We start from the raw sequence: 27,789 nt of genomic DNA, 5'->3' as shown, positions 1-27,789 counted from the left end.
TGGATATCTGAACAGCACTCTTTACTGTACTGAATTGACTGAAGTGCCTCTTGCTCATGTTAGTGGTCCTCACACAAGTAATCCTATTGACCTGAATGGGGCTAATTATGTGACTAAGGGGCTTGAAGCATAGGGCCCATAATGTGTAACACAGACAGTATTGGTCACAGGGTTAATTAATTATAAACCAGTTTATACCAGTATATACCAGTTTAAATGGCTTTATCCTGGTTTAATGTTATTTAAATCTTAATATTTAAATAGTGTTTTACCTTTAAACAAGTGTTTAAAGAAACAATGTAAAAAACCTGGTGCTGTGGGAGTGAATATTAATGAACAAACTTTATTTTGTATTTTAAAGGGACACAGTCAATATGAAAAAATCAATTGGTCTGAAAATGTTGTATATACAATAGTTTAAAAGTAATGCTTATCAGTATTGCCATCTGATGGCATTTAAAGCCCCAATTCTGTATAGACTTCAAAAGGTCACCACAAGGGCCTGCCTGCATGGAACTCAGGATCAGGGTCTTAGTATATAGTTAGCCCTAATGCTGTAATGGACTCTGAGAAAGAAAATTCCTATACCCACCTGGAGCTCCTTGTAGGATTGAGGCCTTAATCATGGAGTTCCAGATCCTCAAAAGGTGTTTAGAATCATAGAATATAAGGGTTGGAAGGGACCCCAGAAGGTCATCTAGTCCAACCCCCTGCTCAAAGCAGGACCAATTCCCAGTTAAATCATCAGGCATGTGCCCACCCTGGATTTCAATGAGTTACGCAACTAGATACCTTTTGAGCATCTGGGTCAGAGTTTCTCCTTCATTTCAGACTGTTTGTCTCACTCCCAGCTTTTCAATTGCCTACATTAAGAAATTGCAAGTATTGGTTGTCTTTAATCAGTACACTTGCTTGAAAATAAAGCAAACTGGCAATAATCTGCCATAACAGATGATATTCTTTGATACAACAAGAAACCTATACTGTCCTTGATCCATTAGCTCTAAAGGGAAATGGAGTGTTATTTAGTGGCTAACTTCTCATAACTTCATTGGCAGTAATGAAAGAGTTTCTGGTAGAGGAAATGCTATTGTTCTATGTTTCTGAGTCACGAGATGATCACTGACCTGCTTATTTCTAGAGCCCGGCACGCCTACAAAAATTTGTATCTGCATCCGAGCTGCAATCTGCAAAGACGGTAAACAATACAACCACATCTCTGCATGTAGATTTGCAGGGCTCTCCTTATTCCATCAAATGTTCACAGAACTCCCATCAAAACAGATAGTAGCTGAGTCTATGCAATTACTTGAGTCCAGGAAGCTTAGTATGAGAACAACATAGAGTATGTATAGATCATAACCACTATAGTTGCCTCATCTCAGTTATACTTCTACTTGTTTCCCTCCTACTAACAGCATTGCAAGAGTCCAATTTAAGTGCAATCTGTTTAATTTTCCAGCAGTTTGTTGCACCAGGTGCCGTTAGTGTTAATTTTTTTTTTAAAGGGACACTTTTAAAAATGTTACTTCACACCTTACACTAACCCAGATTTTTCAGATGTCTTTTGCTCAATCAGTAGTCCTAACCTTAAACACTGAAGGGAAAAGGGCTGCTTGTATATCCACATGCATTATCACTTGAGCCATGAGTAGTTATGGAATAAAAGTTCTACATATGGTCCACTGTTCCAAGAGTAGAGAAAGCATAGCCAGAGAGCTATGGGCTGCATTCTACTTACAGCTATGCCCCAGTCAGTACTGCTCATCCAGTTTGTATTGACTGTCCCAGGACCACAGAAATGGTTCATCAGTTGGAAGCAGAATTCTCCAGCTCCTTCCCAGGGAATCTGCAGGGGATGCTTGAAAGGAAGAGGAGCCATTTCTTAAGTGGCTTCTGCTATGCAGTAAGTCCTGGGAGGAATCACTTAAGCTAGTTCTGTACTGCAAAAGGTAGCACAGGGGCCACAGCAGTAAGTGGGGGGAAATAAGCAAAATTTGCAGCCTAGCCCTCAAAGGATTTTGCACAACCCCAGCTAAAGGCACATTCAAGCCAAAATTACTTCAGACTGCCCTGTCCTGATTTATGCAGAGGGCTCAGCTAGTTCCCCCATATGTATATGCTTCTGGTGGACAGGAGAGAAAATAGAGCTCACACAACTGAAGAGTAGAATTTAGGAACTGTGGAAAATACAGAGTGGCCAAATTCATCCTTACTACAGCTACATGAACTTTAAAGCTTGGCCTGGTGTCTTTAATTGTTCAATAACCAAAGCTTTTAAAGAGCCCTTAGAGTATAAGATTGAGCAGTTATTTTCTTACAAGATAAATACCTTAGTTCACCATTTCAATGATAATCTTTATTCTCGATTACATTTGGATTATAAACTAAATCCCTTTATAGGTGTTTTTCATCTGAGGGAATTAAAGTTAACAGACTTTGTCCTCTAGACAGGGCATTTAATTCTATCAGTGCTTCTAATAGATATTAGGAGCCATAGAAGGTATTGAGGAACTGCCATGAGAAGTTAGCTTAGTGACAAATTAACAGTCTTTGTACAGTAGAGTTAGGGGAGAGAACTATATACACTCTTACTCAATATGCCCTACATGGAGTAACTTAACTGAGCACAATTTTGTTAGTGGATGGAGAACTGTTAAGGCTTCCTTTTGCACCATACAGAAAAACGTGGCAGTTTCTTTCCTTGAAAGCCTGTTAGTGTTGCCTATTTCTTCCAGCCTCCCTCCTCTTCAACCTCATACTACACTAGATCAATATTTTTCAGTTATTCCTTGGGGCATTGATTCTGTTTGGTTTATGGATAGTGGATTAAGAATACATGAATACTAATGGCTTAAAGCATTTCACTGCCTCCATCCTGATTACAATGTTCCAGGGTCAAAGTGTAATGGTATGCCAACAAAAAATAAAATCAAGGCTTTATGTCAAGGTACGGTCTGGCCAGTTGAAGTAAATGCAGACTTGAGTGAATGGTTTAACAAACACTCATGTTAAACAAGAATGCAGTCTCTCCCCTCTGTTTGGCATTGTAATTATGAGGAAAAAGTATACCACATGATGCCTGTCTATAGCAGTACACTAGAAGAAATCGATTTTGCTGATATTGCATGTCAGTTGAGCTGTAAAAAAACTCCAAACTCAGGCATTACATTAGAAGGCAAAGGAATACAAGAGGTGAGTCAGTTCACATACCTTGGCAATATCATGCATATATCCAGAAGGAACGAAGACTCAAACTGGCAAGGCAGCATGTACGTTTACCAATTTAAACAAGATTTGGTCATCAAAAACTATGATTAAAGATCCAACAATGTGAATATTCAACTGAAATGTTATTTTCAACTTCACATATATATGCGAAAGCTAGAAAACCACCAGAGCTATAGGCAGATGTCTAAATACCTTTGACTCAGGAAATACTAGGTATTAAATAGAATGAATTTATAACAAATGCTGAGATTCATCACAACGTTCAACAACCTGTTATCCCAGAATTATATAGAAAGAAAGATGGAAGTATCTGGTAGAGGTGGTAAAAATCAAGCCACAGCATTTGCCACTGCAGGCTTGCCCCTGGGCAGCTGGAGGAACATGTCATAGGACCAGCCACTAGAATCCTTTGATCAAACAATATTTAAAGGGAGAATTTATGCTACTTAACAGAAAAAAAAACCCCAAAAGTAGCTGAGGATAGACAGGGATGGTGGAGCCTTAAACATATGAGGGCACCAGAAGGATTCAGAAACACCTCCACAACCTAAGGGGACCATAAAGCAAGAATTGGGTCAGATAATGGGTTCCCTGCTGCTTGACAAACCTCCCCCTGAAGGATGTGCTTGGGCTGTTTGAAGAGCTATTGTGTTTGAGAGTACTATTAGGCATTTTACTCTACTTCCTTGCATTGTAAATTGCATCTTATGGACTAGTTATGCATCATTTAATAGCGCTAGGTAAAATTTCAGACAAATAGTTTATTTGCCAAAAAATGCAGTTTGTAGCCCTCAAACTATTTGTGAATTTGGCACAAGTTTGCCAAATAAATAGTTTTGGCCAAAAGAAAATTTGAGGAGGTGATAGCTGCCTTCCTTATAACTTGCCCAAGTATTAGGATACTAACCTGTAATGTCGGAGATGCAGGTTCATTTCCCCCTTAGGTGGAGCAGGGATTTGAACTAGTCTCTCCCACCTATAAGGAGAATGCCCTGGCCAAGCCCCTGGATAGCGATATCCTAGGGCAAGTCTCTCCTGTTGGAACTGTTACACTTTTTATAAATAAATAGTCATAGGAACAGGGACTTAAACTTAGGTCTCTCCAGTCCGAGGTGCCTGTCCTAACCACCTGGATATGGAGTCACTCACTCTCTTCTTTCCCTATCCCAAAGACATTCTGATTTTTCAGAAATGACCTTGACCCCCACCCAGCCCCTGCACTTATTAGTCCAGCTCCTGTTTAACACGAGGACTTAAAAAGCAAGTATCAATATTAACTATAACAGCACAGAAGGTACTGCTGCTAGAATAATGTGCATCTCTATGAACTCTTAACAGCAATAACTATTTTTATTGTAAATTTTTGAACAGTCTCAGTACGACTAGTCCAGTATTTTCATATAAAAACAACGAGGCAGTGTAATATACATTGTGAAAAAGTGCCACAGGTTCTGAAATCCAGGATATGTTTATATTGTTCAGTATCAGATACAGGTATACCATATTGTAATAAATAAGTATTAAAATTGTTTAAGAGTACTTTTAATTGCAGTTTTAGACCTCAGATACAGTGCAGAACACTTGGTTAAATACACCCATTATTCCTCTATATTATTTATTTATAACAAACATACCACAAGAGTGTCTTCCATTGTTACGCTTTCCCTATGAGTTTTACATTTCAGTCAAATACAACAGAACACAAAATCCACATCTAAGAAGACCAAAAAAAAGTTATTTTAAACAGAAAAGAAAATGGAAATTTTATTGCCTCATGATTTTAGTTTTTATCCTCAGAAATAAATTCAAGAGCTAGAATTTACAAAATTATTACAAAAAACCCCCAAAACACAGGTGTGTGCAGTAAAAAAATCATAGAGCTTGACTCACTTCTGCAGACACATTCACTGCCACAAGTCTTCAGTTCGGCCAAATTTAAAGACCAGCCCTCTGTTTAAAAATAAAACAAAACGAACACACACATAAGCTTATTGCAAAGAATACAAGGGCCATCAACTTCAAAGGAAGCAGGCTCAGATTTCCCGGTTTTGGGAGATAAAATTTCAGATAAAAGACTTTTATAGTCAGTAAATTTTGATTCTGATCCTCCAAGCAGATCCATATGGGCAGATCCCTGACTTCACTGGAGGTTTGTCCAAATGTGTATCATTAAAAGATTTGAGGATGGAGGTTGTCTTAGAAATAACAGTAACAAGGAATCATGAATAGATTAATTTTATATCTAATGTTCAATGTCAGCCATTAAAACTAACTAAATTTAGTTTAGAGCAGTGGTTTTCAAACTTTTTAGGCTGCATGCCCCTTTCCAAATAATGTAGTTTACTGAATACCTCCATGTGAGATAGGCGGCACGTGAGGGATGGGGTGCATATGGGGTCATGTCACTCTCTCCTCCCCGCCCCCGATTTCTGCCCTCCATTTAGCAACAGCTTCTAGATTTTCAAACTGCGGGGTGCAGAGGAACTTTCAGGGGGGAGAGTGGCAGCAGGCTCAGAAAGGGAGTACCACCTCCACTCCCACTGCATGGGGATGGCATCAGCGCTCACCCCCCAAACGTTCCTGTGCGCCCCAGTTTGAAAACCTCGGATTCACACAACAGAATGGAAATGTATACCAATGTAGCTGCAGTTTTAATTGAAAGATTATAAATCGATTAGGTTGCTAAATAGAATGTGTTGTCCACCATTACAGGATTGTTCTCATGTACCACAGTTTGAAAACCACTCGTTTAGAAGGATAAACAAAGGAAAACAGGCTTACCCAAAAAAGATAAATGCATTCTGGAAAAAAACAGCTATTCCTGGGTACACTAGTGGTTTTTCTGACAAAGGAAAAGAATTTCCATTACATTTTAGAACTCTATTTTCTCAACAAAATCCTGTTTCTCTCTGATATTTCAGAAACACTCAACTCCAGTATCATGTTCACAAAGAGTATCAGTTCAGTGCAGGAAAAGCATGTTTGGAGAGACTTGGATTAGGTTTTGTCAAATAACTTTAAAGAACTAGTGGAGTTTGATAGGAAAGCACTAATCAGAACTGAACACTAATACACACTAGATGATGCAAACTAACAGGAAAAGAAATCTACTTGGGGGAAAATTAATAAGGACTGCAAAATTATAATGCTGCAGTTAACATTGCAAATACCTGGCAAAATAGTTGAAAAAAACGGTGTAGAAAATATTGCATAACTTTAATAGCAGTAAGATGAACAGGATTCCATATCCAAGCCAACTGTGCACAGTGTGGTCTTTAGGGCATTGTTGTCATTGCAGTTTCATTTAGGCAGGTTTGCTATTATCTCATGACATTAGATGGAAGTTTGTCTCAGTATATCCCTTTCTATCTTTGCTAACATGATGAACCTCCACCCACCATCTGTCAGTTGCATGCAACAGAAGAGAAAGCATAAGGTCCAACCCACTGGAAACTTCACACAAGATATACAATAGCCTTCTGTTCAGAAAAAATGTTTAGTTTACCAGCTCAGATGTACCTCACTTTCTAGACCAAAACATGTATCACAAATGGAATGACCCCATGGGACTATCATCAACTGACTATATAACACCTTAAATGTATACAGTGGCATACAAAAATGGCACTGTGCTGAACAAATAACACTGTCCCTGCCTCAAGTACCTTAGAGGAATAAGTCAGTACAATATACAGAAATACACAACAGAACCAAAAGAGTTAGGTATAGTCTTATAGCTTAAGGCTGAGTTTTCAAACATGCTTAAGGAGGTTGATTAGCTAACTCCCCTGGGCTCCTTCAGAAATCCCAGCCTAAATGATTCATGGAGCAGATGGGTGACTAATACCAGAGAAGGGAATGTAAAGGTTCACTTTTAACAGAATATCACTCACCTGTTGTTACTCTATAACTGCTGTGATGCTGAAGTTTGGAATTACCCTCACCTCTGCTATTCCTGCCTGGAACTGGCTCATGGTTTTGTTTATATTTTATATAATGATCTTTTTCCATATAAGACCCAAATAGTATTTTCCAGTTCTCTCAGGTTTCTCCAGGCTTCTCTACATGAGAAGTTATAACTTCTCATGTAGAGTTATAACAGGGAGTTATACCAGCATGATACAACAGTATAACTTCCTTTGTAGACATACCCTCAGTCCTTAATGATGCCAACTGAAGGCTTAATAACACAGAAGACAGATTAACAGTAACATACACTTTAAAAAAAAAATTGGAACTGACTCTGAAAAGGTTATCTCCTAAAATATTACCACTGGGAAAAAGTTGAGCGAAAAAGGAAGAGAAATAGAGTTGCTGGAGGAAAAAGGAATTTAGAAAAGAGAAAAAACAGAACAGGATAAATACTGAAAGAAAAATGGATGATAAGGAGGAGAACAGGAAAAGAGAAGCCAGAAAGAGGATAAAGTACAGATAGTATGGGATGGGGCCTGTTCCAATTAGTCTGATTAGGGCACCAAAAATATTTTAAAAATAGACCTTCTTGGAGCTGATCCAGAAAGAAGTCACTCACTCATTCATTCAATATCCATTTAAAACATTATTACAGTAAACCATCAAAACAGGATGATGATAAGATCTGTATTGTATCTTACCTTTAACAACATAGCCTCCAAAGAGGATCCACATGGAAGCAATCAGAGATCCAAAAGCCATCATAAAACCAATGAACAGCCAGATGCGGGCACCTTAAAAATACACATATATATATATATATATTATGTCACTTTCAATCTGCTCTTGTTTCAAAACACTTTATACAATATACCACATCTTTCAAGACTGGGACTAGTATTGTGTACAATATACATCTTAAATCCATATTAAAGGAGAGATTGCAGACAACAATTTTATCTGCTCTCATGCATGAGATAGCATAAATTATTACCAATGACATTTCAAAGAGCTATTAACATTACCCATAAAGATCTCATCTCTAAACTAAACTCTAATAGCAAGATTCTGTCACAAAGCCTGTTCGGTCAGGTTGTACACTGGTGGAAGTGAGGTCCTAGTTACTCAGGATTGGCGATGTAATGATACTCTCCCTGCAGACTAGCAGTGGAATCACACTGAGGCCATATGAGTGCTGTGCTGCGCTCCCTTCCACAGGAAATATTTGGTCAGTGGTGTCAGGGCCTTGTGCTTATCCTCTACAATGGGTGAAATTCACTCACAATGTATATACAGAATGTTAGAAGAGCTATTTATGGCATCGAGAGTATTTCAATTTGGATGCCACGTAAACTTGCACTAAAGTCCTAGGTGGCAGGAGTCAGAGTTAGACAGTGACCATTTGGAAAAGAGAACAGCCAATTATTAACTTGTACACAAGAGCCAAAATAATTACTGTTTGGTTATAAATGATTATTGGATTGTATCAGCTGGCAGAAGAATGAAACCAAACACTATTACCATTCTTGCAAATTGTGTGGTAAAGATACAATTATGTGAGTGACAAGGCAAAATCAGTTGTGGAAACCAAGAGGTCTGATTTAACAGGATCGTGTAAAAAGGCTAGTTGTTCTCACACATCTGAAAAAATAAGTTCACTGAAGTTTACACCTGGTAAAAATGCTTAGCAGTAGCAAAACAAGAAACGTACAAATGTCACACTTTTATATTCACATTATAAATTAAACTACATCAATGCATTGTACTGTAGGACAGACTATACAGCTATAGCTCTATTTATAATACCATTTATAACATTTTTACCTGTTTGCCCAAGACAGCCTTCACTGTAACTGTCACCACGGACTTGTCCATTGGACACTGCATTGATCCTGCATGAATAAAACAGAATCCAATTGACAAATACAGGTGAAACTATACAGGAAATTCACACTTCCGAGTAATTTCTTCTATTTTCATGTACAAAAATGGTGACATCTTATTACTCTATAAATATTTTCTCCAACTGTTGCTCTGAAAAGGAGGGATAGTTAATTTAGCAGCTCAAATTTGAAAAAAAAAAAAATTAAAGCATTTTTCAAAATATGACGAATAATTAAATCTACACAATTAAAAACAGCCATACAATTTAAAAAGAGGTCAACAGGGTCCCATGTGAATATAGGGGTCTTCCTATGTGTAAATTTGTATCTGTGTAGTTCTCAATGCTGATTTGTGACCTAACTCTCTTGCAATGGCTATAAAATACCCCACTGTAGTCCGTAACAACCTCTTACCCTTCAACACAGCAGAAATAATGTTCATTTAACTGCTGAACATAGGCCTATGACTATAAAATAGGACTGTGGCAGTTTAGAATAAAAGTCTGCACTTAAAAAAAAAAAATTAACTTTCCTTTTGGGGCGGGAGGGATAGCTCAGTGGTTTGAGCATTGGCCTGCTAAACCCAGGGTTGTGAGTTCAATCCCTGAGGGGGCTATTTAGGGATCTGGGGAAAAAACTGGGGATTGGTCCTGCTTTGAGCAGGGGGTTGGACTAGATGACCTCCTGAGGTCCCTTCCAACCCTGATATTCTAGGATTCTAAGTTCTATAAAGTATGTTGGTTGTACTGGTAAAGAAATCACACCTACATTAGGAATGCAATAGTGGCTATAACTCCACAAGCATGGTATGAATGATTGAAGTCTTCCATCTGAGGATATTTAACAGCTGCATCTATGATAATCCACCAGCCTGTAAAAAACTATTTAAAATACAACAACTTAAAATACAGACATGATTAAGTGCAACATCATTACAATGTTGTCTAGCAAAAATTAACATTAGTACCCTATATGAAAACGATATGGGGCCAATTTAGTTTTCATTGAAGTCAGTGGGGATCGTCTTATTATACATGCAGCACTAAATTAGAAGAAACTGAAAAAAACTGTAGTAGCACATGCTTACAATTTCAATAGAAAGATCATTTTACAACAACCTCTTAAAAACGTGGAGTAGTCTGATATATCAGCTAGTCTATACTTTTAAAGAACGTCATTGTAATTCACTTAAATAAAGCCCTGCTGTAAACTAGCTTTGTGGTGCACCAGAAGTTCCTTGCATGGGGTAGAATAAAGGATGAAGTGTGACACGGTAGTGACTGAAGACCAGGCAAATTGTGATATGGTATAAATGTGCTAACTGATCAGCTTTCTACAGTAGGGCTTTCTACAGTACCGAGAACTACCGAAAAATTGTGTTTTATACTGTCTGATGGTGATATAAAATGGTCTTACATATGTAGATTAGACCAAACTGAATTTTAGCATTGATCCTCACAGGACTGTAACATTATTTGGTCCTGCAGACCATTTTCTTAAGTAAACGAATCCTCTTCAGGATAACTTACTTTGAAGACAACCACACAATATCCAATATGAGCTGCCAGTGTGTAATAAATTCACAATGTGCCCTAACAGGTTGTTCCTTTTGTGTCCTAAGCAGTGATTTTCAGTGCAGTACTGACTTGTTGCATACAGGCCAACAGCACATATAAAATATAAAAATGGTTAGTTATACACACCAGCACACCAGCAGCAACTGATGCAATTGTATTGCGCTTTTCTCCCCAGTCAACACACTCTGAGCATCTCATGGTCTCAAGAAATCCAGACATTTTTCAGCTCTCTGAAAAACTAGAAGATGAAGCAATTTTTATTTTTCCCCCCACAAAGAGCATCTTCTCATACTTCTATGAAACAAGTGCAAGGTGACATGGAGTTGCTATAAAGATTATGAAGATTGTTAAAAAAGCTAGAAATCATCAGCATGTCAAAAACTGTCTTCTCACTAACTACGGCAATGGACCTATGCACAGCTGAACAAGGCAAGAGACAAAACGCAACTCTTCAGGGCAAAAGAGCAATTGCCCAAAATTGCTCTCTAGGGTCTTTCTGAGGGATAAGAATGAAACCACTATCAGGCAGACCAGTCTACTCCCTCAAGGGTTTGCAGTCAGGTTAACAAAACCTAACAATCAACAGTATCAGAGACAGCTGACAGCATGGATCCCTGGTCCTTATCCATTGACAGAAGATCATCTATTAATACAAACATGCACTGATAGAAGACAGGGGATCTGACACACCCAGATAGTGAGGCATGGCTTGCCACACATTCTTAGATGCTGGATGGGAAGATCATCAGCAATTACTTTAGATTATCAGCGACAAGTGATGTTTTTCCGAGCGATGAGTGGGCTTCACCTTCCTTTGTTCACTGCCCAGGAAACACATGCCTCCCAAGCACGGGCTGCAGCATGGAGCTTTCTGCATCCTGTGGATGCCCGTCGCTTTAGGAACTGCGGCGGGACTGTGCGTAGACAGTGCTCTCACCATCCTTCTGCAGCTGTGGTAGGGCCTGCTGGCTCTCCTCTCCTTGCCCTGCACAGCTAGGGAGAGGTGGCAGGGCCTCGGCCCACATGGCCACAAAGCTCTGAGCCACAATGGCAATCCTCCCCCGCCTCCCCAAGTTAATGTAGAGAAACATGCCAGTGTCAGACAGCTGCCCCAGGCAGACCTGGGGTCCCTCAGCCTAGCTCCTGATGCAGCCAATGGACGACAGTACACTAGGCCAGGGCCTGGGGAACATATTATGCCCCCCCCACCTTGGTGTGCCAACCATTAGCTGCACGGGGATGACCAATGGCCAGCGCCCCTCTGGTAGCCAATAGGATGAGAAGGCCAGTGACACACAACCCCCAGGGAGCCAATGGCCAGCAGCGTGGCCCCTGGGGCAGCCAATGGCTGCTAACAATGGCCAGTGGCTTCTCCCCCCAAGCGGTCAATGGCCAACAGCCCAGGCTGCCTGGGCAGCCAGTGGAGAGGAAGCAGCCTGTGGGCACCCCCCCAATCAGCACCCTGGCTGCCCGCCCAGCCATGGCCCACAGCCCAGCCCCGGGGTCAAGGGTGTCTATGGGGCTGCCCGCGGGCCCCACTTACCCCAGCGCGCGGGCAGGAGGAAGGTGCAGCCGTTGGCTTAGCGGCGGGCCGCGCGCGCGCTCTTTCCTCCCTCGGCGGAGACCCGCCGCCGCCCCCCTCAACGCAACGAACAAACAACCTGAGGCCTAGGGACCCGGATGGAGGAGAGCCTAGAAAGACGTCACGGATCGCCGTCTACCACATCGCGCATGCGCACCCGCCAGCCCTTCTCAGGCGTGTGACCATCACAAACTCAGCGGGAGGAGGAATGGGAACTATATATGCTGCACCGCCCTCCACCCAGCGCATGCGCTGTAAAAACTAGCAACGAGCAGGGAAGATGTTTCTTGCGCATGCGCCCCCAGGGTATGGTAGAAGGGTCGCGGGGGCCGCCCTTTCAATGCGCGGGCGTTTCTAGTTGGCGCATGCGCTTCAGGTTCTTCTGGCCTGGGTGGGGGAGAAAGGTCTCGTCCCGCCCGCGCGTGCACGCTACTCTCCAGGTTGCATAACCGGCTGGCGGCGGCTCTCGAACGTTCTCGGTGCGGCTTAGTCTGGTAGTTGCGGTTGGAGTGAGTGTGCGCGCGCGCGCTGGCTGGTCCCGAGCGGCTCGCTCGCGCTCTGTCCGAGTTGCGAGGCGGCCGCGAGCGGATCGGGCTTGCGCTCCTGCCCCCCCCCCCCCCCCCCGCGAGGGGAAGCCACGGCGCTAACAGCCGTTCGGGTGCCCAGCTCTCGCTGTGGGGGAGGCGGCTGGGTGGCTGCTGTGCCGGTCCGGCGACCTCTCTGCCCCCCGCTATGGCGGTGACCCATGGAACAGGGCTGTCCCCCCAGGCGCCGCCACAGGCCCAGGGTCCGTGTGCGGGAGACCCGGCCAACTGGAGACGGTGCGTTGCCGCGGGGGGAGGGGGGAGCTCTAAGGGATTTTCGTGCCGGGGTGTGGTGGTGGAAGGAGGGATCGGCTCGCGCTGGGGGGGGGGAGGCGACGGGGGAATGAGGGGTCGGCTCGCGCCGGGGGGGGGGGGAGGAGGCGACGGGGGAATGAGGGGTCGGCTCGCGCCGGGGGGGGGGGGAGGAGGCGACGGGGGAATGAGGGGTCGGCTCGCGCCGGGGGGGGGGGGAGGAGGCGACGGGGGAATGAGGGGTCGGCTCGCGCCGGGGGGGGGGGAGGCGACGGGGGAACGAGGGGTCGGCTCGCGCCGGGGGGGGGGAGGAGGCGACGGGGGAATGAGGGGTCGGCTCGCGCCGGGGGGGGGGGGGAGGAGGCGACGGGGGAATGAGGGGTCGGCTCGCGCCGGGGGGGGGGGGGAGGAGGCGACGGGGGAATGAGGGGTCGGCTCGCGCCGGGGGGGGGGGGAGGAGGCGACGGGGGAATGAGGGGTCGGCTCGCGCTGGGGGGGGGGGAGGCGACGGGGGAATGAGGGGTCGGCTCGCGCCGGGAGGGGGGGGGGAGGAGGCGACGGGGGAATGAGGGGTCGGCTCGCGCCGGGGGGGGGGGAGGAGGCGACGGGGGAATGAGGGGTCGGCTCGCGCCGGGGGGGGGGGGGAGGAGGCGACGGGGGAATGAGGGGTCGGCTCGCGCCGGGGGGGGGGGAGGAGAGGAGGCGACGGGGGAATGAGGGGTCGGCTCGCGCTGGGGGGGGGGAGGCGACGGGGGAATGAGGGGTCGGCTCGCGCCGGGGGGGGAGGGGGGAGGAGGCGACGGGGGAATGAGGGGTCGGCTCGCGCCGGGGGGGGAGGGGGGAGGAGGCGACGGGGGAATGAGGGGTCGGCTCGCGCCGGGGGGGGAGGGGGGAGGAGGCGACGGGGGAATGAGGGGTCGGCACGCGCCGGGGGGGGAGGGGGGAGGAGGCGACGGGGGAATGAGGGGTCGGCACGCGCCGGGGGGGGGGGGGGGCGGCTTGGTGGCGATTGTTCGTGTGTTGGCTGACGCTCGCGTCTCTTGCAGGAGCCCCCAGGTGGTGTCCCACGGGAGCCAGGAGCAGCAGGGGCGTCCCGCGGCCCCCAGCGGTAAGTGCCTATGGACCTCGTCTTCAGGAAATCCTCTCCTTTCATCTCGCAGTTAGGTAGGCTTGTTTTCGGGTCCTTAATGCCTTTGTTCTCTGCGCCCCAGCGTCCGACAGTGACTGTGCCCAGTTTGGGACAGCGCTGGTACCTTGCTCCCTGCCAATGGATGCACCCAAGTCCGGCAGTGGAGTAGGTCAGCTTTCCTGGCCGGTGGACTGAGCCTGTGTTTTGTGCAACGCTGAAGATTTGTTGGTACTTGGAGATATGCCGTTCTCTGTAGACAGCACAATCGGCTTCCTGTTTTAGGTGTGCGCTGTTTTGGGACTTGTGAGCTTGGCATTTATTTAAAGATAAGGTGGGATATGCCAACTTAATTTTTCATCTGTATATTAATAGTAAAGGAAATAAATGTAATTGACATTAAAGGTTTCATGCTTATCAGTAGTGTGTCTGAGAAAGTCTGAAGATTTGTTGGATAACTTATGTATTCAGTGAACACTAAATGCAAATGCCAGGCTTGAATGGAGTTCCTTTAATCAGAAGACGGTGGCACAGTTACAGCAAAGCCAAGAGGGGATGTGAAAGGTGGAGATAGAGAAGTATTTATTCCCTAGAATGCAGTACCATTTTAATAACTCTAGAGATGAATAGAGACTGGGAGTGGATGGGTCATTACACAAAATAAAACTGTTTACCCATGTTTATCCCCCCCCCCCCCCCGAAGTTCTTGTCAACTGCTGGAAATAGCCCACCTTGATTACCACTACAAAAAGTTCGTCGTCTCCCTCCCCCGCTGTTATTAACTCATCTTAAGTGATCACCTCTCCTTACAGTGTGTATGATAACACCCATTGTTTCACGTTCTCTGTGTATATAAATCTCCCCACTGTATTTTTCACTAAATGCATCCGATGAAGTGAGCTGTTGCTCACGAAAGCTTATGCTCAAATAAATGTGTTAGTCTCTAAGGTGCCACAAGTACTCCTTTTCTTTTTGCGGATACACGCTAACACGGCTGCTACTCTGAAACCTGTAGAACTAAAATGGCTGCTGGTATATAATGGCAGCCATCTTAGCCATTCATATTTAGTATTTTAAAATTACAAATACTATAAAATTTCTGGTATTTGCATACAAATTGATCTGTTCACGGGCATTACATTCATGGCAGTACAATTCACTGTAGTCAACTTTCTTTGAGGAAATGGCTATTTTGCAACAGAAATGCTTTTCTTTAGTTTAAAATGGTCCCCTGTAAACTGAAAATAGTTTGTTGGAACATCTGCACAAGTCATACAATGAAAATCTGCACTTCATTAACCTTAATGCCATGTAATTGTCTGCATGTGCAAATATATCTGCATATTAGCAGTGTGCTTTTGAGAGAGACTTTGGCCGCATTCTGAAACTATTAATTTATGAGAAGTATGTGTGATAAAGCCAGGGAGAAAGCTGAAGCAGTAGATTAAACTGTCTAGGGCAGAAGGTAAAACTGCAAAATAGCTCTTGAACTTTTCACTTGTAGTTATTCTTAGTTTTGTGAATATAGTGGACACAAGTTTCAAGTTGGCCTTGGTTTGTGTTAGCAAAGAATAAATCTTAAATCAGTTTTTTTTTCTGAACAGGATCCGAGACTGGATGTTCTAGAACATCAGTCAAAACAGATACAATCTCTAAAGGCACTCTCACAGAAAAATGGCAGGCAAACAAAAAGACAGAGGATATGACAAATTACATGGATGATTTAACTCTAAGCTCACCAAAAGAGAGAGATTCTCGCTCAAAGTCCAAAACTAGTCAGGGCAGATCATCTTTAAAATCATCTAGCAGATCATCTTGTAGTTCACAATCTAGTTCAAGCACTTCAGCTTCCTCAAGGAGTTGGAGCAGGTCTCGAAGCAGATCAATATCACGAGCTAGTAGAAATGTTTCCAGAAGGTGTAGAAGATACTCAAGATCGTATTCCAGAAGTCGGTCAAGATCACGCAGCCTTCAATACAGAGGAAGGTACCATCCTAGAACCTACAGGAGATGCTACCGTTCTCCTCCAAGGTATAGATCACGCAGCAGGTCCCGGTCTCATGGAAGACCATATTATAGAAGAGCTTTTTCAAGAAGCAGATCACGATCAAGAGGACGAAGATACTATGGATTTGGGAGAACCATATATCCTGAGGCTTACAGAAGTTGGAGAAGCAGATCACGAACAAGATCTCGAAGCGGAACACCTCTGCGCTTAAGTGAAAAAGGTATTTGCATTCTGTGAGTAGCAGCATATCTGCTTTGGAACATGGGTGGGAAGGAATAGAACTCAAGACTGACTTATTTGTAGACTTTTCCTATTGCTAGATTTATAGAGAATTTTAAAACTTGGGGGTGTAGTTCTGTCCTAAACTTCAACTGAAATCTGATTTGGATTGCTTATCCCTGTTTTATGTTCGTTTTGGAATTGCCAATTTTATAAACTACAATTTAAAGGGGGTGGTATTTCCATAAATTTAAACTAGTTTGGGAACATAGTTTTTCCAAGGTATACTCACTTTGCACTGGACTCAGTGTTTATATTTTTGGGTTAGTCAGTACGCCATGATTACCCATACAGAAGATGTTTCTTCTTTTTTATGTAGAGAAGAGGGAACTCTTAGAAATTGCAAAGGCTAATGCTGCAAAAGCCCTGGGAACAGATAACATAGTCTTGCCAGCTAGCTTGAGAGTCTACAGCCTATCCAAAGAGACAAATGGTGGAAAATGCAGAAGTGAAGATTCTGCTGAGTCCACTGAGGTAATTATGAACGGGAGTAATCTTGATTTTTAAAGGTAAACTTTTTTCAGAACTACACTACTGATGCATGAAAAGCTGTGCTAGCCTTAATTTCTCATTGCGAAGTATCTTTAAATTTTTGTATACTAATTTTATTATGAAACTTATCAAAATGCCAAAAACCTTTCTCGATCTGCTAAAGCTGGAAGAATACCTTGGAATCTTAGTTGGTTGCTCTCCTGATTTGCCTACAGACTTTCCACTAGTGGTATGTTAGGAAGGAGAGAGAATTTCCAAGCCTAGTAGGGAAGTGCCAGTTACGTTGGCTGATGTGTGTTTTGCCCGAAAGCAATTAGGCTCTTATTTGCCATAGCCTATTTAATAGGCTTTTGTAAAGATTAAACTCTGTGCTTGATAACTGTCATATAGTCTTTTCATATGCATCAAATTGTTCCCAGAAATTCCATGCCCGGACCCCAAATGCATTTTACATGCTGTATTTCTGTCTTATAGAAATCATGAATATGGTCTCCAGACATTGATGAAGAAAATCTGGTGGTAATTAAGGAACTTGTGGGCTCTAGCTTCTGTGAATTAGGGGAGGGAAAAGAGAGAACTTAATCAGGTTATCAAATTCGTTTTGCACTAGAAAGCTGTTTAATATTTGTTACATCTGGTCAGATGCACACCTACAATAGTAACTACATAGCAATAGCTTATACCAAACTTGTATTTCAAAATTAAAGAAAGTAAACTTAGTAAGGGTTTCTTGGACAACTAAATAAATGGCACAGGTGTCCCTTTCATAATGTATGTAATATATTCCAGATGTTGAGAGATTACAGAAGAAGAGGCCTGCATCATTTGCAGATAAGTTTATTGTCCTTCTCCAAAGCTCTGCAGGGTGGATATGCAGAGTTTATATACAACTTGCTGTAACGTTCCATTTCACTTTATGAAGTCCATGCTTACAATAAATTCCCTAGTTAAAGCTAAAACATGGGCATGGATATAAGGTTGTACATTGGGAAATGTTTAGTATTTCTGTCGATATAATTGTCAATTTGAGTTTTCAACACTGATCTGTATGTGCATTCTATACTTTACAGTTTAAAGCCACTATTGATCTAAATAGTTGAGGCAAAACTTACACTAGAATATTCACATACTCAAGTGAGTTTCCTTAATTCACATAGAATGTGAGAACCTGTTTAAACTGTGCGCCTTCTCCTGTAGCAATCCAGAAGACTAACAGAAGACTTAACCAAAAGTGGAACTGAGGGATCTCCTGCAGTGTGAGGCTTATCTTTCAGCCCTAATGTAAGTGTACATTTCTAAGATAGGAAATATTGATTTCCAACTTATTCTTTCACATTTGTAGTATATTCTACCTAACCTTGGAATTAAATTGGGTTCAATTTACTGCCCTCTTTAATAGCCCTCCATGTATAATATAGTTAGTTAATTCAAGAGAAATGTGCAGTGTAGGGATATATAGTCACTGAGTTTAGGCTCTCTGGAGGCAAGAGCACTTAGAAGTAAGCAATAGATTTGGGAGCTGTAGTGTTGTGGATCTTCCAATGTGTACGGCTGGTCACTCAGGTAATCAGAAGTTAATGAAAAGCAAGTTTGGCTTTAAATCTGGATTATGTAGCAAGCATCATTCTCATCTTCATAAATACAAAGTTGTGCTATGGCAATTTAAAATTAAAAATGCAAGCTTTCAGTGAAGCTTTTTATTTCTAATTTCTTTACCTGTGTGTACTGATTCCAGTGTTCCTGGATTCATTCTAAAAAATCTGGCTTTCATAAACTACAGATAGTGTCGTCTTGGTTTTTTTAAAGCTGTAGGTAAAAATTGTGGGCACTTCTCATATTTCATTCTTTAAAAAAAGTAAATTCTTTTTCCAGGACACAATGGCAAAGCCAATACTCCAGAAACCAGCAAGTCTCTGTTAAAGAGACAGCAGTATCCTTGGGGAAAAGAAGATACAAAGAGAAATCCTTATGGGCAATTGGCTCCTATGAAGGAGGAAAACAGCTTATTTTTTAACTTTTCACTTAAAAGTGCACCCTTCCGAGCACGCTAGCACCTTTCACTTACTGTGCTGTGAACTATTGGCATTATGCATTACTTACTTAAGTGAGGTCTGAAATCCTCTTATCAGGTTGAGTATTTTTGTAAATAAGTATTTAAAGATGTTAATTCTGACCTGTTAGATTTCTTTTCCAGATATGAAAATACAGCACAATGGCCCAGAAACTACAAGTGGGAATCTTAGGTATATATTTGTAAATGCTTTTGTGTGTCACTATAATGGAGTAGAAATTACAGGTGGGTAACTTTTTCTCAGTGTTACTTTAGCAGCCACTGGTCTGAACATTTGTAATGCATTGATTTGTTTAAAACCTGTTTTGTACTTGTTTCAAATAGTTGAACTATGGTAGCAAGTTCTTTAAGGCCTATGTAATAATTCAGTTGAACTGTGAAGTTGTCGTCTTGGCTTCTAGTCTGAGCCTGTAGGTGTAAATTGGCACATTTAGCTGTAAGTGAATGATGAAATACTAAAGAACAAATATGAAACAATCAGATGCTAACAATAGACTTCAGATGTTGGAGCAACTTGATTTCAAGTTGAAAATGTTAAATGCCTATCCTAATCTGAGTGATTCTCTGAAATAGGCTTTCTTAAACCTCTGTGCAGATGTTTGCAGTAGGACTGTATGATTGCCATGCAGGAATCCTTGCTCAATTATGGCTCAGTCATGCATGCTAATCTTAAGGAAACAGAGTTCTAATATATGTTGCTTTCTATTTGGTCTTCTTAAATTCTGACACTTAAATTAAGCGCAGTTCTTCTTGTTGGTGATGTATTTAAAACAGGCCTTGAACTAAATCACCACCACTAAAATCTAAAATGGTAATCATAAAACTTGCTCAGATCCCCTGGACTTCAAAGCAGTGAGGATAGTTAAGAAGTTTACGTTATCCTAATTTGTTTCCAGTCCTGGTCCTATACCAGTGATCTACACATGCCAGCTTGACACTTGAAACATTGATGTATAAAGTGTACAGTAACTTCACGTTATGCCCCTCAGCAGTTCTCAGTTTCCACTGCTTGAAGATAAGTGTGTGATTAAGTAATATATTTCTTAGAGCTTATGGGTATTTCATAACTGGGATTGTTTTGGTGGGGGAGACTTACTAAACTGGAATTCATGTAAATGGTTTGCACAATAAAACTTGTACTGAATAACTTCGGTGTAGAATTTTTTTTTTTTTACAGTTTAACATGTACTCTTTCCCTACCCTAATAGTAGCTGTTGCTTTATCTAGGCAGTGCAAACAAGCGGTCGTCTGTTGCTTTTCCCTTGGCTGACCAATGCTTAGGCTATGGAAAGACTAGTGTTCTACAAGGAGAAATATCCCACTGCTGTTGTCTTGGTTGGGGGAAGAAGTATCTTGGAACAAAACAATATGCCTTCACTCACATTCTACAATGAGTAGCCAGAAGAAAGAATACTTAACTTCTACATACGGTGTAGGAGGAGCAGCTCTAGTGTACCTCCCACCCGTGGAAGCCACAGAAATAAAAGCAATTCATAATGTAGAACAATGGCAAAATCAGTCATTGCTTTAAAGTATTACAACTTAATACAGGCTGTAATATTTTCTAGGTTAGACTAGGTGATGATTCCTTTTGGCCTCCAGTCTGGCTTTTTAAAACAAGTGAAGTAGTAAGGTGAATGGCAAAAAGCAGGTTCACTTGGTGTTCAGCTTACCTACTGCTCTGAAGGCAAAACTAGTAATTCATTTATTAATAATAATAATAATAAAAGCATGTTTAGGCCACACTGTAGCACTAGCTAAAGGGGTGTGAATAGTAGTGCTCCCTAAAGTGCTGCACTGTAACCATGTCTGTATTGTTTGCACAGGGGCAACTTTTAAAGTTCACATCTTTAGTGTCCACAGGGGGATTTCAGCATAGTACTGGTGAGCAGTGTTCTTCATACAGCTGTTAAGCCACACTCTAGTGCTCACGAAAGTGCTGAACTGTAATTCCCCCTGTGAGCACTCAAGATGTGAGCTTAAAGGGACCTTTAAATTCATACCGCCATTGTTTGTGCAGGGTGATTTAGTGCAGCAGTTTGGGGAACACTGCTAGTCACATCCCTTAGACCAGGGGTAGTCTTATTTTTTGTCAAGGTCCAAACACGAGAGAAACAAAAAAATCCACCAATAAGTAAACCTTTTAGAGTCCAATCAAAAGCAACTGGCTGTCTGAACTTGGCTCATGGCCATGCTGCAGCATGGTGTAGATGTACCCAGGGCCTGCTCTTACTGCCAAAAGAAGCGATGAGACCTCAAGAGCAACACTTAAACAGAGGCTCCTGGTGTCTAGGTGTACATTCTGTGACCATCAAGTTTTAAGGGTTCTTCCTTCTCATGTGGAAACTTACTGGTCAGCAGCTTTTGACAACCACTCTAGAATGGTGAAAAGAAACAAAGGGTGGAAAAAAGGGCTGTCAGGGTGGGCTGATATAAACATGCTACTATACAGCAGCAGTAGAGCAATGATGCAGCTTGTGGAAACAAAGTCCAGTTCCACAACAGTGAGTGTAAATCAGCAGTATCTCAGTTTAGACCACCTGAGACAGGCCTGAACTAACAGTTAAACCTGCAGCATGGTTGAAACAAAAGTATTACTGTACAATTGCTTTCATACAATACAAACTTAAAAATGAATTCTGTCTGAAACAGCCACTATGTCAAGTAGCATAGATTTCCAATATCTTGTTGCAGAGCACACACAGTCTTATGTCCAGAGCCACCCTCCCCTCCCATCATCTAACCCTTTCCAAGGGGAAAAAGACAAGTTCTGCTTCTGTTGAGCCAACAAGTCAAAAGAAACAGCCACCTCCCCCATGAGGATGTGAAGTCTTGCTGCTTTGGCAGCCTGCAGAGCTGGTATAGGTTTAGGCCTAGCTGAAGAGCTTATTTATATACACAGCACCTGCTCATTTTAATCCTAGCATGGTAGGGGAGAAGATACGATTCTAATAAGCTTAAGGGAGGCAGTATTTTTGCCCTTATGCAACATAGGAAAACTGGGAACATCTCAATTTTAATTGCATAAAAGACTAGCAAATTCCAAGGTTACATATTTGCTACACACTAAGGATATCTCAATCTGATTTTTACTCTCTCCTGCCCTTCCCCTTCCCCCCCCAAAAAAGAGAAACAATGGGCTAAGTTTGACCTTGAAGGATCCCACACATTAGCATGGAAGAAACACCAAAAATGTCAGGCATGGAGTTCCGTTTAGTTCATTTTTTTTAATGGTCACAACCACTTACAAAATCAATCAAAACAAAAACTGCATTTCTGTAACTGCAGGGTATGATCTGAGTAACAACCCCTTTGAGGTTTGCTAAATTGACACAAACCAGCCACCTTTGGAAGGGCAAGCTATGTACAGCTATGATAGCTACTATCATTCAAGCATTTATACAATACCCACTATTGGATTTTAAAAAAAAGTCTCTTCCCCAAGTTGTCATTTTAATATTAAAAGTCTCTGGCAAAGTTTATATTTGCACAATTAGCATGTTGATACAGTTTTTAGGCCTTTCTGCAAAATATGCCAAGCTTATACTGAACAATTTCTTTGTAGAACTGTGCCTCTCTTGGGATGTGAAAGTTTAGACAGCTGTTCCTCTCTCCAAGTTCTGTTTAATTTCTGCTGTATATTTCCCATAGAACCTTTCCGCCTTCTTATTGAATTTGGCATTTCTCTCATTAATGTAATCAATATCCGCATCATCATTATAAGCACGTCGCCGACTGTATTTTTCACGTTTTTCAATTCTATAAGAGAATTACATTAACATTTTCAGACCCCTGATGTATAAACAACTTTTAGTTCTTAGAATGAATACACTCCTATATCTACAGTAAAAGTCATCGCTATTAAAACTAAGTGGAAATTACATACACCACTGGATGTATTTCCTCTGTGAAAATGATTGGTATTTGTATTACTTACCTGTTTTGCTCCCACTGGAAACTGCCAGTTAATAGCAGAAAGGGGGTTAGATGTTGCTTACGCCTGTAAATGTAATTTTTCCCCTTTGGGTCCTAATCCTGCAGGATGCTGAACACCCTCAACTCCTATTGTTGATGGCATTAAAGCACCTAACAGAATTGGGCCATGAATATCCTATCCTTGAATTTTTACACTTGGAAGGCTATATACCCACACAAAATGTGAAATCAAAGCATAAGTACTCAGAAAAAAATTAAGGCTTAAATTGTAGTTCTTAAAGTGAAATGAAGAGGAGAGTGCCTACACTTTAGTCAATCTCACAAGAAAATGAATAATTAAGTGAAAACACGAATTTTTCCTATTTTAGAGGGTATCTTCAGATGAATTTTAGGTACTTGGTCAGAGAATATTAAAGTTGCTATAGTTTTAAAGGAAATAAGTGGGGATACTGCTTTTTTCTATGCTTAAGAGATGACAGGAGAAGAAAAGTTGATGGGGAATAGCACTATTTTTTGGTCCCATTATGATGAGAAAACACATTTTCATTACATTTTATTAGAATCTGATGTCCAGTGACCATGCCCATTATATTCATCATGAACAGTTAAAGCAAGACTACTAATTATGATTGAACAAATGTACGTTAGGATAAATATACCAAGGCATTCCACTATCTTTTTAGTCTTCTAACATGATTGTTGGACATCACCAATATTTTCTAAATCGCTACAGACTGGTGCCAGGATTTTGCTTCAAAATATTTTCTGATGTGCCTAATGAAAATCAACATGTAAAATAAAATAGGCATGGAAGAATGTGTTGCTGCACAATAGTTGCCTAATACATACAGAATAGCATAAAAATCCTGGAGAGAGAGACTAGTGTACAGATTCATAAATAGGGCAGGCTATACTGACTGTATACTTAAATACACATCTTTATGCAGAAGTTACCAGACACCACAAGTTATGCTCACATGACAGCAAACAAAATAGTAAAAGCACCACGTGTTATGAATGCAATGGTTTGAGATAATTAGGACCATTTTATTACTTACTGTTTTTCAAGATCTGTAACCATTCTATCAACCCCTTCTTTACATGGTACATGAGTTCCATGAAGAAGACTGTTTGCTGTTGGATACAATTCTTCTCCGCTGAATGAGAAAAAGGTAAACAGTAGAAAAACAAACTTTGATTTGTCAAATTACTGATTTTCTGTACGTAACAACTGTTTTATCAAAATAGAACTGGGACATGATAAAGAACATGAACTAGCATATTACAAGTTACACATCTACAGCATCACCCAGGATATGACTGTTATGGGACCTTGACAGAAGATCATTTGCATTGCAATGCACATAAAAGAACAGATAAGATGAAATATGTTTGAATTACATGAATTGAAAAGAATTTTCAGCCATTTTAGACACTAGTTCATCAAAACAATTCATATTTACAGGTAATGTCATTAAAAAAAAAAAAGAACATGGGTCTGCCAGAAAGAGAAACTTACTTTTCTTCTCTTAGCTTTTCATATTTTTCCATGTCAGGTTTGATCTGCTTGGTTAACCTCTGATACTGGCGCAACTGAGCAGCTGCATAATCTTTAGAATAAAATGGACTGCAATTAACAGAAGACCTTTTCTGTGTGGCTCAAGTTTTAGTGAAAATATATGAAAAAGAAAAAGATTAAAAATTTGTATCCCGCTACCCAAGCCCTGAAAAAATAAATAAAATTAAATTGCTTACCTGAAAATCCTAGATCCGGATTTTTTCTCTTCTTTTTCCTTTCCCATCTTTCTGCATCCTCAGCACTGATTTCTAACAACTTCACCCGGTCATAATCTTCTCCTTTAGCAGCACATTCCTATATAAATACAAGCAATTCTTAAGATTTTAAAACATAACAAAAAAGCAGCAGACAATTAAACAAGTTTAGTAGATTACAGATATTTTTCTAATTTTATTTACACTGTAAATTTGATATTAGACAATCTCACCAAAGATCCCAGTCTGATGCTTGATGATTTAAAAAAGTTTTTATATACACCTATATCAATATCAGTAGCTCTCAAAAGCCCTGATTTCAGATCAGAGTCCTATTGTGGTAGTACACACATCCAAGAAGAGACAGTCCCTACCCAGAGGTACTAAACTCCGGATCCTGCAGAGATTTATGCTCATGCTTAACGTAATGCACTACTTGTAGTTGTACTGAAGTCAATGCGACTATTCACAGCACATAGTGTTAAAATCTTTGCAGGATAGTGTCCTAAAATGGAAGGTTATGATTGCAATCAACGTTTACACGTGTTATACCTTCTTCTTTTCCTCAACTTTCAGTTCCCATTCCAGTCGAGCCTTTTTTGCCTCCCAGTTTGCCGGCAACTTAAGTCTTTTATCTTCTTCCACAACTTCCTGGTGATTTAGCTTGCGAGCTTCATTCTAGGAAGAAAAGTTTGTCACTGAACTCACAGAAAATGGCAATATACAATCATAAAAGTTAGAAAGCAGAAGAAGCCTATTAAATAATTGAGTCCACCCACTTGCAGCAGCAGGTTCTCATATTCCCCTGCCCCCCACAAAAGCATCAGTTATTAAAAACAGATTAATTTTTTTAAATAAAGTTAATGTTTAAAATCAAATTTACACAAGTTAAGAGGGAAGGTACTGTACATCTGGGGTCAGGCTTGGGTTATGGGGCATTGCAAGTATCAGTTACAAGGTATTTAAAAAGAAAAGGAGTACTTATGGCACCTTAGAGACTAACAAATTTATTTGAGCATAAACTTTCGTGAGCTACAGCTCACTTCAGCGGAAGCATCTGATGAAGTGAGCTGTAGCTCACGAAAGTTTATGCTCAAATAAATTTGTTAGTCTCTAAGGTGCCACAAGTCCTCCTTTTCTTTTTGCGAATACAGACTAACACGGCTGCTACTCTGAAACAAGGTATTTAAAGATTTTTAAATTAATGCAGTTACTTTAGAGGAGTTTGACATTACTTTCATCCCCCCCCCACATGAATTTTGTGTAACAGAGAGTGACAAGATAAGTGTCCCATTGACCTTCTTGGCACACAGAAAAGGAACGTTCAGAACATTTTGTAAAACTGTTTTAGGTTCTCCGATAAAAGCATTTTTGTCTAACCCTGAGAAAAACCTTATTGTCTCCCCCAGTACATGATTTTCCAGGTGAGAATTCAGAGGAATTAAATGTTAGAATTTATTTTTGTTTGTGGAATTTTGCATGGGGATGATTAGGATCCCACCCCCAGTTTTAATTTAGAACTTTAAGGACCTGTTACAGTTTTGGTTTTAAAGGTACCTTCAGATAATTGCTGCAAAAAGAAGCCTGTGGCTCAGTCACCCCAAACTGCAAACAAAACCCGGCTATGAGCACGACTGGTCTACCGTCATGGCCATTTGGCAGCCCAGCCTGTATTACCCTTTTCATATGGAGCTCTCTGAACTTCCTCAACCTCTCCTCCCTCTTCTGGGCAGCCAGCTCCTCAGCTGCAGTGGGCGCCGATTCTTCGTCGGAGCTGGCAGAAGAGGCCTAGAACGTCAAACGCGAATTATTTGATTTTATTTTAAAAAGGGAGGTTTGACTCCAAGGCTGGAGCGCACAATGTTTTGAACCAAGGTATTAGAGAGACAGTCCCACCGTCTCCCTCCACACCCCCCCCACACAACCATGACCTCCAACCTACCCCCATACTCTATCCCATACCCACCCTACCCCTCACCATCCCACTCATTCCCCCGATACAGCCCCTGACCCACAGAGCCTCCATCCCCAGCGATATCCGCCCTCTCCAGGCGCGACGCCTCCCCTCTGCCCCCCCGCCAGCGGCCTTCTCGATCCCTCGCCCTTAGGAAGCGCTGTCCGGCCCCTCACCCCTCCGCGCGGGGCTGCAGCCCCCTCCGCCGCCATCCGCTCTGCGTAGCCAATACAAGCGGCCAGTCCCTGCTTGACTTCCGGCTTTCTCACGTTGCATCCGGCCCACGGAGGAAGTGACGTTGATGCCCCGGCCTGCGTGAGACTCTAGAGCCCCCTGTCCTCGGTCAGAGCGCCCTCTGCAGCCAGGAGGAAGCAGGGGCAGGGGCTAGAAGGGGTGGGAAGGGGGGACAACACACAGAGAAGGAGAGGGGGCAGAGCAGGAAAGAGCCTAGGGACAGGGGGGCCGGGGAGAATCCCTCCCATTGCGTTCATAGTGGCTGGAAGAGCCGTCCCCCGTTGGAGGGGGTGACCCTGGAACTCCCAGACCAACCAGGGAGAGCCCCCCACAGGTACGGGGGAAACCCACGGCCATCCAATCCCATGGCGCCCTGCGCTGCCCTTTCAAGCTGGGCGCACCTCAACGGCGGCCATCAGAACCGCAGGCCACGCTTGGAAGTTTGGGCCTGGGAGACTTGTCCAAGGCCGCACAGCAAGTGAATGGGAGAGTCAGGGTCAGAACGTGGCAATTCCTGCTTCAGCCCATTAGAGATGGAGTCTTGCTCGCAATGGGCAGCTGATTGCGCCTAGACACGTCACACCTGTGGTCCTGCTTCCCTCTTTGGGAGCAGTGACTTTTGCATCTCATCAGTGGGTTTCTTCTTGTGGACAGGTCCCTGTAGGAGATGGCAAATGGGATGTAGGGCTGCACATACCTATCAGACAGCCTGCTTTGAATATGCAAGACAAGCACAGTTGGGTAACACTTTACAAACAAACAAGATGACCAGCCTTCTCTTCTGTGCAAGCTTTATCCAGGACAAATGACTTGAAACAACCTAAGTGACCTAATGAAAAAGTACTATTAGAATAGAATAGAATTCCACTTTGAACCATAAAAATGTCATTTCCAA

General features: G+C 42.2%; 3 protein-coding genes across 7 annotated transcripts; 1 reads left to right on the top strand and 2 right to left on the bottom strand.

Moving 5' to 3' along the window:
• Positions 1 to 4,562: 4,562 nt before the first annotated feature.
• TMEM50A (transmembrane protein 50A) lies at positions 4,563 to 12,376 on the bottom strand. The gene is made up of 7 exons (XM_048826005.2): positions 12,147 to 12,376; positions 10,730 to 10,841; positions 9,795 to 9,907; positions 8,968 to 9,035; positions 7,845 to 7,937; positions 6,013 to 6,073; positions 4,563 to 5,181 (listed from the first exon to the last, which is right to left on the bottom strand). The coding sequence occupies exons 2-7, from the start codon at positions 10,820 to 10,822 to the stop codon at positions 5,136 to 5,138; spliced, it is 474 nt and encodes a 157-aa protein (XP_048681962.1). The 5' UTR covers positions 10,823 to 10,841; positions 12,147 to 12,376; the 3' UTR covers positions 4,563 to 5,135.
• Positions 12,377 to 12,545: 169 nt separating this feature from the next.
• Positions 12,546 to 20,144, top strand: RSRP1 (arginine and serine rich protein 1). Of its 5 annotated transcripts, none has more exons than XR_007353390.2 (6): positions 12,546 to 12,664; positions 14,068 to 14,129; positions 15,752 to 16,375; positions 16,754 to 16,908; positions 17,716 to 18,207; positions 18,799 to 20,144. XR_007353390.2 is itself a non-coding variant. In XM_048826000.2 (6 exons), the coding sequence occupies exons 1-5, from the start codon at positions 12,918 to 12,920 to the stop codon at positions 18,184 to 18,186; spliced, it is 993 nt and encodes a 330-aa protein (XP_048681957.2). In that variant the 5' UTR covers positions 12,679 to 12,917; the 3' UTR covers positions 18,187 to 18,207; positions 18,799 to 20,144. The 5 variants fall into 5 exon arrangements, 1 of the variants encoding a protein (XP_048681957.2); XR_007353388.2 differs by having other exon boundaries at positions 14,068 to 14,185; XR_007353387.2 differs by lacking the exon at positions 12,546 to 12,664 and adding an exon at positions 12,677 to 13,006.
• Positions 20,145 to 22,204: 2,060 nt separating this feature from the next.
• Positions 22,205 to 26,948, bottom strand: SYF2 (SYF2 pre-mRNA splicing factor). Its single transcript, XM_048826002.2, has 7 exons — positions 26,837 to 26,948; positions 26,384 to 26,494; positions 25,259 to 25,384; positions 24,689 to 24,806; positions 24,453 to 24,543; positions 23,992 to 24,090; positions 22,205 to 22,756 (listed from the first exon to the last, which is right to left on the bottom strand). The coding sequence occupies exons 1-7, from the start codon at positions 26,870 to 26,872 to the stop codon at positions 22,591 to 22,593; spliced, it is 747 nt and encodes a 248-aa protein (XP_048681959.1). The 5' UTR covers positions 26,873 to 26,948; the 3' UTR covers positions 22,205 to 22,590.
• Between the last annotated feature and the right edge of the window lie 841 nt (positions 26,949 to 27,789).

This window comes from Caretta caretta, chromosome 19 (genome assembly GCF_965140235.1).
Source record: "Caretta caretta isolate rCarCar2 chromosome 19, rCarCar1.hap1, whole genome shotgun sequence".
Classification (NCBI taxonomy): domain Eukaryota; kingdom Metazoa; phylum Chordata; order Testudines; family Cheloniidae; genus Caretta; species Caretta caretta.
Note: the sequence above shows the minus strand (reverse complement) of the source record. Positions and strands in the feature narration are given on the sequence as shown.